Source organism: Pundamilia nyererei, unplaced genomic scaffold, assembly GCF_000239375.1.
Source record: "Pundamilia nyererei isolate P.nyererei 1_Seehausen unplaced genomic scaffold, PunNye1.0 scaffold00013, whole genome shotgun sequence".
Classification (NCBI taxonomy): Eukaryota; Metazoa; Chordata; class Actinopteri; order Cichliformes; family Cichlidae; genus Pundamilia; species Pundamilia nyererei.
Window position 1 is genome coordinate 2,946,263 of NW_005187414.1, and position 14,061 is coordinate 2,960,323.

Consider the following 14,061-nt stretch of genomic DNA (forward strand, 5'->3'; position numbering starts at 1 on the left):
GGATGGAACCAATACTTGGATCAACTAAAATTACTAAAAAATTAAAATTAGGGATGAAATCTTTACTACTATTACAACAATTTTTTTAGCCGTCTAAAAGCTGATGCCATCTTTCTTTTTATGCCAATGTAAGTCACCAGATAAATACCTGATATAAGCCCATACCAACATTTGCATCCATAGTGCAAAAATGTAAAAGGTGGGAGAATTTGTACCTTTTGTCTTTTGTTTGGGTGCCAATTTAATCTTTTTAGATCTTTGAGTGTCAGAGCTAGCATATTAGCTAATATTAGCTAATATTATAATGCTCTTTCACAAGGATATGATGTGCATCTCAAACTGCACGGCAACCTTTGGAGCTCTCTGTGGTCCTTCTGCCTCAGTGGCCCTGCCTGCCCGTTTTCCGCTTGAGGTCTTTGAAATGCTAATCACTTCTCCTCTTCTCTTTTTTCCCCTCTTCATCTCTCCTCCAGATTCTTCCACCAACTACATCAGGCAGCTGGAGACGAAAGTGCGGATACTGGAAGACGATAACAATAAGCTCCTCTCACAGGTGAGGCTTGCACAAGGACACAGGCACAGGCACATGTGCCATGCCGCAATTAGCCCACTTGAGTTTCCGTCTAAACTTATACCCTCGCTAAACTCCTCTTGTGCGAATTTTTAACTCATCCTCAACGCATGACAGGAAGCTGCGATGACATAAAATCATTGCCTAATGCTTCTGTGAAGCTACCCCTTGCAACAGGCTCCCTGTTAGTTGGGGAATATGTTTATCCATGTTTAATTCATAGGGAGTCAGTAAGCTTCAGTAGCGTGCACTGATGTTAGCCCCCGAGGCGAACTGTGGGAGCGGAGCAGAGATGAGAGGAGGAAAAAGAAGGGGAAAGAGGCATTAAGTGACAGTGACAGAGTAAAGGATTTATCCCCAAAGCTGACCTTGCTCTGACTTCTCCCAAATTTGGAGGATGGAGGGCTCGGTGAGGGAGGGGGTGTGTGCAAAAACGGGGTGGGGTGTGTGTGGAATGCTGGTGTGGTTCACCAGAAGGTCACATGTCAGTCTGCGGAGGTGTGTTTACCCAGTCGAACACAAACAGCAGATGACGAAATCGAAGCACACTAATCTGGTCACGTGAGGGGAAATCTGATTCATGAAGTGTTCGACTAATTATTGGCAAAAAAAAAAAAACAGCTCAGGCTTTAAGTTTATAATTTGGCCTCTTTAATTTTATCGCATCATTTTATGGTGCGAGTCGGTTCGTTTGAATGCAAATCAGGTTGCACAGAGACGAGGCTGAATTTCACACTATAATTTGAAGTCTTCTTTCCCACTTATATCCCAGCAGATTCATGTGTAGGCAGAGTGTAGGCTGTTATCACTGACATGAAACCTAAACGATCCTCATAATTATCTCTTACGCGCTACAGTTAGGTGTTACACATTGTCTCGCAGCAGTCCAAGCATAGAATATGAACTCCCGTCTTATAGTTTTTGTTCACGTTGTTTTCTGCAGACGTGATGTTGGGATATGAATGCGTTCAAGTGCAGTGCAAAATGTGAAACTGTTGAGACTGATTTATTTTATTTTTTTAACAAATACATTACCTTAATTTTATGTGTTTAAATCCATCAGCAAAACAGTTGCTTCCATTGCTGTTCACGGCTCCTCACAGAGCGAAACAACATAATAAACCATTCCACCATTATGTTTTTCTCTCCCTAGGCTTATAGCCGCTATAGCTTATCGCAAATACAGACGAGAAAGGTAATCTTCTGTGATGTCTGTGTTTGTTGGCTCTTCTGCTGGCCGGTTGGTTCAGTCTGTTTGGCCCTTTCACTCTTTTTACTCGTTTGATGGTGGGACTTTTCACATCTTTGAGCTTCTTTGCTTTCTCTTCTGTAGAGGGCTGACACTATCAAAGCAGCAGCTGTACAAGGCAAGGTGACTCTTTGCAGTAATGTTTTATGTTGTGCCTTTCAGACAAGGAATCACCTCTGTGGTAATGTTTAAAGGGTAGGAATATGATGATTTGTTCCCTTGATGGGATTAAGTTACTATGACGCAACAGCCTGTAGTGTTTTTTAGCTTAGCATAAAGGCTAGACGCTAGCTAGACTGCGGCAAAGATCGGGACTGTGACATCATCCACTGGCTTCTGAAGAAACCATTTCCACTTTGGTTAAAAAAACAAATCTAATATGACGAGGAGGGGTGGGTCTGACCGTCAAACCACTTGCTCATCATCGGCTATGAATTTGTCAATATCAAATCGTTAGCTAATGAGCATACCGCAGATAATCCTCCAGTTTGAAACCTATTAGGACCAGGATTTATGAAATACACTTAATTTTCATGACCAAAAATGAGCGACTGAGCCCATAAACGCAGCTGGAAAGTATTTACACAAGTCAACTCAGAAATCCATTTTCACATAAATTACAGGACCTGAAATCATTTTGTTTTTAAGCAAAAACTACAGTGGAACTGAAAGGTCAAACGGACTGCAACTTAAGAAAACACCCACCAGCAATAAGAATAACGCTACAAAAGCACACAAAACACAACGGAAATATGAAAAAACTGATTTCCAAAAGCACAAGGGAAGTGTTTCTGGGGAGACAATAACCCGACGGACTATTTGCAGGAACCAAAATATGCCAATAATTTTGCCGATAAACACTTAAAAGAAGTGGAGGATCTATTAGTTTTGTGAGAAAAGAAAAGATGAGAGGTAAGTGTGTTAGCTTAACTATTAGCCTAAAAATCCGTCATCAGTATTTTATGAATCATGAGATTAAAACACACTTACTTAGCATGTTTTGGTTCCTGTAACTGGTCCGTCGGGTTATTGCCTCCCCAGAAACACTTTGTGTGCTTTTGCAGCATTTTTCTTATTTCTTAAGTTGCAGTCCGTTTGGCCTCTCAGGGCCACCGTAAAAGCACTTTGGATTTACCCACTGTCTGTGGTTCAAAATGCTAACATAACAGTATTATTAACACTTAGAACTTCTAATTAACATAACATATCTCATGTTTTTATACCATTAAAAAAAGTTAAACAACACATAACTTCTGTTGCTTATCAGTGGTCAAATCATGAGAGAGTGTGTTATCAGACTCAAACGAGCTTTGTCCCCATCACTCCCTCTCGTCCTGTAGTGCTAAACTAACCAGTTTCTGGTTGTGACTTCATATCATTGACACACCTAATATTGATATTGATCTCCAACTTTTCGTAATACAGTAAAGTGCATTGACAAACATCACCACAGAAATGATTCACCTTGTGATTGTGCCGGTTTTCCAAGAACACGGGAAGTTAAATGCACCGCCTTGCAGGGTTGTGGCTTCTGTGTCCAGGGGTTTCCTTTCTGTGCTGCTAGCATGCTGTGCTAATGAATGAACACAGGTGGCCCTTGCTTGTACGTGGCCTTTCTTGGCAAGAAAGCTTTTATCTGTCCTTGGAACTGCTCCGCACAGTGTTTGGTACAAGGTAACTTAAGTGAATGAATGCTACATTGTGCTTTGGTGCATAAATGACACACGCATGTCCTAGCTTGTGTTGACGTCTGGAGGGCTGAATAATTAAAGATCCAGGGGGCAAGCCAGGTAGATTCAGGCATCTGATATGCATGGCCGAAACCTTTGTGGGAGTGCAACTGAACAATGAAGGACTGTCAATCTGAAGCTGAAAAATATGAATCTGTAATCTCTGGTTGTTGTTACTAAACATGACTTTCCCACAGAGGTGATAACAGGAAAATATTGGGTGAAAATAAGAATTACTGAAGTTTGCCATTCAGTTAGATTTCATGATATCCTACCTGATGACGTGTGTGCATATTAGCAGGTTCAATTGTTACAATGGATTATCTTCCCCAGTGGATTGTATTGCCTAACTTCCTGTGTTATGAAACCGGCCCAGCGAAACTTGTGTTCAGCTAGAGGAAACAATGGCCTCTTAGTGCAGGAATGCTGACCCTCCAGACCAGCTTGGCTGAGGTATTTTAACCATACTCAAGGGAGCGTGGAGGGAGTTAACAGCAGGATCCCACAGTGGATATTAACATTAACAAGGGCCTACGCAGCCCAGGTGTAAACACAATTAGAAAAACAGGTGTGTGCACTCAGATGCACACACTCAGACATGCTCAGACACGCGCATCCTCCTCAGGCTTTCTCCCACTAAGCTCTCCCATTTCTTCCAGCTGTTACTTGTCTCTAGTCGAGCTCGCACACGAACTCCGGACGATGTTGAGATAATCTGGTCCGGACGTTGTCGGAAGTTCACTCTTGGTAAATACTGTTTAGTTTAGGTCAGGGTGAGTCAGGCATCTTGCAAACTTTGCATTTGGGAGCTTGCAACCCAAAGCACTTTTATCACCCAATGTCAGAAATTTGCACCGTCGTTGAGAGAGGCTCAGACCTGTGGAGAAAATATCTTTTGTCAACTCACTACAGTGTGTGAAGCACTCATGCGCTCCTTCTCAATCCACACTGACACTTTGTCATGAAACTGACAAGTGTAAGCACGTAATGATCTGTATATCAGATGATGCTCCGTCCCCTGAGTCACTGCAATAAGCCCCAAACTCTCAAACACTTAATGTTATGGCTGTCAGGCTTTGCATTCATGGCATAATTAGGTAACAATAATGATGGAAGAGCGACGTATTTAAGTTTAAAGACCAGGTCATTGATTTCAGATGCAAAAATACTGAGGCTAAAGCTGCGTGTCCCAGATTAGCATCCATACTGCACCGGCATATGATGTACAGCCCAACTGTCTAACGGTGTAACTGTGATAAGGAAACGCCTCTTATTTCAGTCTAGCACGAGTTACTCTGATTTAACAGTTTCCATCCTGTATTTAATTAAATCACAGCTCTGGAGGAGCATCCCGCTGTCCTTCCTAACCTTTTGTCAAAGTGGCATCACCCCTGCCCCTCATAATTCAAACAGGAAACGATGCAAGACACCCACAGCATCTTCCCGTCAGCACCAAGAACATTGTGATGGATGGATAAGATGCAGGGCCCCTGAATTTTAGCCAGGAAGACTGCAGCGAGCCAACTGTCCTCAGCTGTCTGGCAAACAAATGGCTTTGCTGGTCTCAGCGGTCAAGGTCATGTCGGGGTGGGAAGTAAAGTTGGAGATGTGTGATGGTTAAATGAAAAGCTAGACTCAGGGAGAGGTCTGCATCGGTAACATAAAACTCTTTAGCAAGCTTTCTTATTCAGGTGATCAACTATGCATTTATGTCACCCCTCTTGATTTTGACATTTAAGGTTACCAGACACAAAGCTTATAGAGATGTCAAAAAAGATGCACTATTGAGGGCATGAATATGGAAACTGAAAGGATAGATCAAGAAGCGCCAGGGGGAGGACTGGAAAAGGTTAGAGGAACATTACAAGGATACTGAGTTGGAGGAGAGAAGAGGAGCAGGAATATCAAAGGACGGGGAAGACGAGGGGAATGCTGATTGTGGCTTTGTGTGTGCGAGCGTGCACCTGAGTGCGTCACACACACACACACACACACACACACACACACACACAAAGATAATACAAAGGCAGACAACACAGCACAATGTCCGGGCATTCATAGACACACACCCACAGCTCAACGGGTTATTTATAGCCGAGTGCTCCCAGGCATCACGTGTGTTCATGCACCGCGCCACGCACAGAGGGAACACTAGTGCGCGACACGAGAAATGTCACAAGAAACAGTGGTGTTTGCCGTGTCCCTGCCTGCAGAGCGAAGCTGGGCTGGTAACTGCCCCCCAGGAACCAGTGGTCTTTGGCTGCTAATGAGGACAAATTTTAGGCATGTTGCCCCTATGTAGTGAACCTCAATGAAGGCAAAACGGGATACTTCCGCACACGAGCAATGGCGTGAGAGTGATGAGGAAAAGTGCCTTGTATGGTGAGGGAGACACAGCCAAAGACTTTAATAAACCCCCTTGGATGGAAATACCAACGGGCAAAACCTGGGTAGTAACAAAGATGCTGGTAGTTGTGCGTCTAGTGACACAGATGCAAGAAGAGAAAATTGGTGTAAAATTGCTTCACAGGCAGTGTTTTCTCTGTTTATGTGCACAAAACTGGGCTAATCTCTATCAAATGTTGGTGATGGTACTTACGAGTACCTCAGGAGTTTGAGTATTTGAGTAAAAAGTGGCCGTTTTTATGTTAAAATATCTCTCATAGAGGCAAATACATTGATTTTTGTCAACATTGTCAGAATGAATATTAAAGTCAAATTAGTGCCAAAGTGAACAAACTGACAGGATTCCCTGTGTGTTTGCACTCTGTCTTGGATTATTAACTTTGATTTATTAGCATGCAGTGAAGCCACTCTTTGGGTAATTTTAGGTAAAACTCACATTGAAGTCTTATTTTTCTTTTCTTTTTTTCCTTTGGTGTTTGTTTTGTGACCGTTTGTGCCCAGCAGTGTAACCCAGGTGACCTTCGTGCCCTGAGGAAGGGAATGACTCTGTACCACTCAGAGTCCCAGCTGTCCTCACTGCCCCAGCGCCAGGAAGCCATGCACATGGTCAGTAATGAGAAGACTGACACACACGCACACATACGCAAACACACAAATTTTGAGAAGGCTAACCACCTATACTAAGATTCACACTGACACGCTTAGATGAATACCCGCTCACACTAACCGCTAAGACAATAGTCACAGCAATCAGTCAGCGCTATGACACTGCTTATACAGATGTGGTTACATAAAGAGACAGGGCTTAATTGCACACACACATGAACATGCTTAATTGTAGGGAGCGCTATGCCAGTGCCTCCACGGCAAAATCAAGTCAAGTCAGCTCTAATTCACTTTACTTCTCACACTCCAATTAAACCTGCACAGGCAACCTCGCTCTCGCTTACACGTGACAGGAAGAAGAAAAAAGAGAGAGGGAGAAGAAAAGGAATGAAAGGAAATGGGGCATAAGGGGGATGATCCAGACAGAGTCTTAGACAGAAGAGAAACTAAGGCAGAGACCAGGATAGAAATTTAGCATAGTCAGCACTCTTCCTCATATCCTGTCCCTGCTTTTTCTTCCTCCCTGGAGCTTGTTTGAACCAAATTCCACTATGAAAATAATAATCCTCTCCACTCCACCTCCACCCTTAACCCTGCCAATGTCTTCAGGAGGAGAGGATTGGCAATTAAGGAAGGTCAGAGTCGGGCTGTGCCGCTCCTCAGAAGACTAAATCTTCCTTGTGTTAAAAAATATATATATATTTTTTGTTTTAATCACAGGGTCATTTTGCAGCACAGAGGTAAATTGTGAATTGTAGGTTCCCCATATTTACAGTGTAGTTTTATATGAAATAAGGTCAAACTTTTGATGTGCTATGAATAAGACATTTAACAGGCATGTGTTGTGAAAAAATATGCTGGATATAAAAATGTTGGATATATTTGATTAAATCATCATGTAACTATATTTTTGCTTTAGCATCATGAATTTGGTATTAAAATAGATTTTTATGTATTGTTAAATTAGAATTATTAGCAGCAGCGCTTTTTATTCATTGTTTCATTTATTCATCATTTCATTGTGTATTTAGTGGTGCGTCTTAAAAATTCAGTCCACACCAATTTTGGTGACTGTTAAATTATGTATGGGTGACGTACGCCGAACAAACGCAAGCGATGAAGATAACATTGAGATGATTAAATGTACATAATATATCAGAAAAGAACATATTTATGTTACATCCATAAGAATTGGGATGTAATATAAATCGAAAAAATGTATAGATATTAATAAGTATGTGTGACAATATTTCAAAGTTCTTTCTTAACTGTCGTTCTGTTAAGGAGGAGATAGTTTATGTATGTACACATCCTATGATCGTTATAGTAACATTTTCCTGAAAACTAGCTGCTACGCTTTGCTAATGTTTAGATTTAGATTATTATTTTATGCTTTATATTTATATTTAAATATTTCTAAGATTATATATGTTGCTCATTAGATTGAACGACTTAACTCTAAATTTCGAGTTACTTTTCTCAAAATTTCGAGTTAATAACTCTAAATTTCGAGTTAGCTCTGCCAATCAGTGATCTACGTGGAATTCGCACTCAAAACCAGATCGTAACAAATTGGTGCTTTTGAGAGTACGTTTGGTGATAGTAACGCCATGTGATTCAGCTATTAACACAAAGATTTCATCATTTGTGAAGCCACGCTGAAAATTATCAGTAATTTGTGCATTCATGACTGGCTGTAATACTAGTAGTTTAGCTGTAGCATTTGTAGCTGAGGGCTTCAGCTTCCGGTTAACAAGGAAATGACATAATTCACGTAGATTACTGATTGGCAGCGCTAACTCGAAGTTTCGAGTTACTTTTCTCAAAATATTGAGTTATTAACTCGAAATTTCGAGTTAAGTCGTTCAATCTAAAGAGCAACATATATAATCTTAGAAATATTTAAATATAAATATAAAGCATAAAATAATAATCAAAATCTAAACATTAGCAAAGCGTAGCAGCTAGTATATGCTTATATAAATATAAAAAGCTGTGAAACTCTTCAGAGAGAGAGAAGAGAGGAAGTAAAGAGAGTGGCAAGCTAATAGCTGCTAGTTGTCAGTTAGCCTAGCTTAGCCTAGCTTAGCTTAGCTTAGCTTAGCTTAGTGATAAAGCGGTGAGAAATGGCTCGTCTGGAGCTATTTGACAGTAAAATAATCCACCACCATGACTGTAATATGTTCTTGTGGGTTTATAAATTGTACAATAAAGGCAGATTTTTAAAATTTATTTATTTTAGCTTTTTCTGCTAATGGCCTTGTTTGTGACAAGCCCACAGAACAGCACTAACGTTTGCCCAGTTCATGTTGAGGAGCAGGGAAAGAAGGCATAAAATCGAAGATGAGATGTGGGACTTCAGCATGACTTCAGTGAAGTGGACTCTTAGTTGTGTGTGTCCCTCCCAATCGATCAGCTCATCCTCTATATTCACTTCTTTGTCTTACTCAAAGTTTCAGGTCAGTGAGCGTACATGAGATTGTCAAATAAAAGACGCTCAACAGTCTGTGCTCATTTTCGTATGTTTAAACTTCAAACCATTGCTCCTGACAGTGTTTGTGCCCCTGCCCGCCTCCTGCTGCAATGACCCAAATCAGCCCTGTTAATGCAGGAGATGCTTACAGTTACGAGCAGTAAACACTGCCCCGAGCTATCTGTGTCCAAATCCTTTTCTTGACTGCACTGCTCTTGGCAAATGCTTGCAGTGAATGTTTACATATTTCAAATATTAGAATATCACAAAAGGCTTAACGATGAATTATACATTCATACTTTCAGTCAGACCAAAGTCCACCTCACTGTATGGAAGCTGTTACCTTTTGTTGGTATAAAGACACAGTCTTAACTCACTGGAAAATCGAAGCGCTTGTAAAGTATGGATGGGTCTTTGTGATGCACACACAGATAATTGGATATCATAAATGGCATAAATTTTAAAAACAACTCCATTTGTCTTTTGTATTATGTGTTTTTACACACAAAGTTTTGCAAGCGTGATTTTTAGGTCAAACATGAGCGAGCAGCTGTTGCAACGAGCGAACTCAACTGTGTCTGTGGAATACTGAACAAAATGTTTCCCTCGGATGTCTGGATGAATTTGCTGTGTTGTTTAGCTGCTCTTTGATCAGACAGTTGCAGATTTAAAGAGAAACCTTGGAATCCACACAGGCAAAAACAAAACGGTGGGTAAATTTAATATACTAAATATGTGCAAAAAAGGGGGCTTGGACTGGCATCTGCACTGGATTACATCAAGTATCAAACCAGTCCAAGCTTTTCTGGTACTGTATGTAATTAAGTGGATGTCATAAATGGTTGTTTTGATGTAGTTACTAAACTAAGATACTGCGTCAGTTCAAGTGCTGGCAAAATGTGCAAATGTACACTCACATTCACTATTTTTCTCATGTCAGAGCTTGTAAATATAATGCTCAACCTGTCTGAGGATAACATCAAATTATGCTTAAAAACATGGAAACGTGCCGTTAAGCTCTTTTGCCACTTTGACCTTTTCTTGTCCAATGGTTGAAAGAATACTTTTCTTATTGGTTTGTATGGCCAAAAGCCTCTAGACGTAAATCAGTGCTTTGTGCGGTTTATGTGATGTGAATAAACTGCTGGGCAGTTTCCACAAATCCGTCCTCTTGGGTGCAGTGGGATTATTATTTTATCTCCGTGCTATCAGGTTACGTGGGATCATTCTGGCACCCAAATGGGGCCAGCGGGCATGGAGGGAGCTGACAGGCGCATCACTAGCGAGCAGAGAATTTAACCCAGGCTAACAGAGCCAGGGATCTGTGTCTAATGCAAGACCCCGATGCCAGGTTACGGTGAATGGGACCCATTGTGTATCCCAGTGATCTCTGTGTCCCTCAGACAGAGACCCACTGTCTGGAACTACCCGGGAGGGGGGTGGTGATGAGTCAAGCAAAGTCCCCCTCAGTCTCTTTCCTGGCTGGCTGCTCCCATCACACCAGGTTAAATCACTCTGTGCAGGTAGCAGACCAGAGGAGGGAGTGGAATACAAAAGAAACGGGGAAGAAAAACACCAGTGGAGGATTGGTGATTTGAGCTGGTATGAAGGGGGTGACATTTTCAGTGTGACAGTACAGGAATACTCTCTTTTTAAATCCGAACAGGTGCCCCCTGATGGGACGAGTGGGGCCTCTTTTTTGGTATCTTGACTCAAATGAAGAGCTCTTTGCAGATGTCCTGGCTGGTGCAGGTTTACACCTGCCTCTTAACCTCTGTCACAGTTCTCCCGCTCCCTAACATCTTCATCATTGTTATGTTATTGTTTCTTTCTCTCACTCTCTGTTTTTCTCTCCCCTTAGGGGACTGGACGCCTACCAACTAGCGAGTCCTCTCCAGCTACAGGCTATTTGTCCTGCGTCCAAAAGCCTGAGGCTGTGGTCCATGCCATGAAGGTAATATTAGTCAGGGAAATCAATCACAGGGTGTAATTGTTGGTAAACAGTGTTACAGCTTTTGTATCATTGATGCAGCTGTGATGCTATCATAGTGCTGTTCCTGGAGAATTTGCAGGATGATGCCTGAAGGCTATTATGGTATAACTGCGACCAGCGTGACAGTTCAAATGTGCAAAAAACACATTTGTTGCTAATGTAATGTTACTTTCTTTTAAATGGTTAAAAGGGGGTAGCATTATATTAGCAGATAAAGTAGTACCAGACCATGCCTAGAAGTACTTAACCATGTTCAAGTGGGTCAGGCTGGTAGCGCTATGGAAAAAAACAAGAACACATTGGCAGTTAGGCTGGAAGATAACAGCGTTGCCTAGTGTAGTTCTGTAAATACAGAAGGAAAATAAGACATGTCCAACCCTGTGTCTGCCATCAGGTGCTGGAGGTCCACGAGAACTTGGATAAGCAGGTTCCTGAGGACTATGAGGATGATCTCAGCGAGAAAGAGAAGGCCATTGTGCGAGAGATGTGCAATGTAAGTGCACCTCCTGCTCCCACAGATGTACTCGCATCCCGGTCTTTATTCTAATTGTCTGTGTGTTGTCATGATTATTGGAGAGCCTGAAAGTGGGGGGCTAGGTGGGTGTCTGAGCTCTCACACAGGTCTGTTGCCATCACTGCAGAACCACTTAGCTAATCACACCACAGGTTTGTCACTGATGTAGTGCCAATAATATAAAATGCACTATATGCAGACCATTAGTGTAACAATGGAAAAATGAGGAATTTGATAGTTGTAAATTCAGTCAGTCTGTTCATTAGCTTTTTAAATTCATTCTACTGGATTCAAATCAGGTCAGTTTTGAGCCTTTTTGGCTAATGAGGAACTCGTTTGGGCTCATTTGGTTTGGAATGACACAGCAGCTCTCCCTCTTTCTTTCTTTCTATCCATCCCTCTGTCTCTCTTTTTGTGCCCCCCTTTTCCACTCCAAAGCTGAAAGCCCAAAGTATAGAGGCTCATAGTTGAGCTGTCAGAGCAATTAAACTGGTGCGGCAGGAAAAAGAGCACCACCCCCTCCTCCCTCCCAATAGCACTCCTCCACCTCACCCTTCTATTCTTCCACCTCTCATTTTCCCCTCATCTTTCTCTGTCTGTGCTGAAAAGGCCTTTCCCAGGATAAAAAGGTCTGCTGATTAGAGCGAGTACGCGAGTGGGGTTATCTGGGCCCTGCAGAGGTATGTGACAGGCCAGGAATGGGGAAGCACTACAATAGTACCTCTGTAACATCACCGGGGTCCCGCGGGGGCCCCTCTCACTCTCATAGAGAGATTTCAGCACCGGAGAGACGACACGGACTGAGATAGAGTCCCGTTCTTGTCTTTATGCTTTGATAGAATTGGAAAATGGGTGCAGTGCTTCATTGAAATGTTCAAACATATACAGTGTATAAGATAACAGTTGGGATAAGAGCTTAAAAGTCAATATTCGATGTGTCCACCTTTATTCCTTAATAACTCTCTTAAGCAGCATTTCTTAAAGTGGTGTTTGGGAATAGTTCTCCAGGCTTCCTGAAGGCCATTCATGGCTGCTTTTTGATCCCACGCTGTTTCAGTAATGTTGAGGAGGAAGGCCTGTCCATGACTGATACGGCTCCATTGTGTGCTTTTTTCCATCCGTGTACGCTTTTACTGCACTGGGAGTGTGTTTGGGATCGTTGTCATGCTGAAAAATGAAGCTGTTGCCAGTCAGACATTTTCCAGATGGTGCTACACGGTGGGTTAAAACCTCACTGTGCTTTTCTCCCTTTAAAATTCCATAAATCTCCAACACCACTGGCTGAAACGCTGCCCAAAACCATGACAGGGCCTCCACCGTGTTGTACACATGGCTGTTGTCCCTCTCTCCTGACCTCGGCCATACATACTGATGATGGTGTGAACCCAAACGTTCAAATTTTGGTTCATCACATCGATCAGACCTGTTGCAACTGATTTTTCACACCCTGCCTTTCTTAAGAATGGGCCACCCCTTCTACTGAAGCCATTTCTGATCAGGTTTCAGTGAACAGTAGACGTATCAACTGAAGAATGAGTCCAAAGAAACACTTTGAAAGACCTTCAGAAAGGCTAGAGGACTGTTGCTCAAGACCACTTAAAAAAATTATGAGAAAATCTGGCTCCTTGAAAGCAAAATATAAAGAAGCTCGAGACTTCTGCACTGCACTGAAGCTCTACTGTAGTGTGAGTGTGTGTAGTCCTCCCAGCTCAAAGCCAAACTGTGGGCATTTGAAGTTTTCCCTCTTGAAGAAGAAAGTCTTTTCTTTCCACCCTCTGTGTCTGCCCGTCTTTCTCTCGCTGTTCCTCTTCCTCGCTCAGCTCCTCTTCTCTCCTCTTCTGTTCGCAGGTGGTGTGGAGAAAACTGGGTGATGCAGCAGGATCAAAGCTGTCCGTCAGACAGCACCTCTCTGGTAACCAGTTCAAAGGCCCGCTGTAGCATATCAGCCCTAGAGAGAGACGGAGAGATATCTGGATCCACACTCACCTGAACGCCACCTTCCCACCTGCACCTACACGGACCCGTCACGCCACCGTGCTCCCTCCTGCCGACAGCACCCGCCATTCCTCCGGCGAACGCTCTCTTTTTAGACTGGCTACAGAATGGACCTGTTAGTCTCGTTGTTCACGTGAACAACGTTGCCTGTATACGTTTTTGGATCTCTGCGCTGACATGTTGACAGCTGGCAGCTAGTGTCACCAACCCGCCACTTTTCTGCATCGGTTTGGAGGCTTTCTCTTTTCTCTCTGTAAACAAACACCCGCTTTCGCTCCTTTAGAGCTTAGCTGAGCTGTAATAAGCTAGGGATGAGACGTGGTTTCGAGCACAGGTGACGGGGGTGGGGGGTGGGGGCAGAAGTTGGCAACAGTGAGGCGATTAATACTAGTTTCTATAGAGAGAGACACCCCCATCCCCTCCCGAGCTCCTGTCACATGTATGACCCCGCCTCCCCACTTCCTCCAGCGGTCAATGAGTATAACTAGCATTAGCATTCTATAATGTTAGCCAAGTGAAACCCA

General features: G+C 42.7%; 1 protein-coding gene across 1 annotated transcript in view; it reads left to right on the forward strand.

The window, feature by feature from the left end:
• ccdc85cb (coiled-coil domain containing 85C, b) overlaps positions 1–13,661 on the forward strand; it is a 47,281-nt gene extending 33,620 nt beyond the window's left edge. The window contains exons 5-8 of the mRNA XM_005724873.1: positions 6,461–6,562; positions 10,897–10,989; positions 11,423–11,521; positions 13,391–13,661. Coding sequence (XP_005724930.1) covers positions 6,461–6,562; positions 10,897–10,989; positions 11,423–11,521; positions 13,391–13,480 — 384 coding nt within the window. The 3' untranslated portion in view covers positions 13,481–13,661. The remainder of the gene's footprint in view (positions 1–6,460; positions 6,563–10,896; positions 10,990–11,422; positions 11,522–13,390) is intronic.
• The last annotated feature ends 400 nt before the right edge of the window (positions 13,662–14,061 follow it).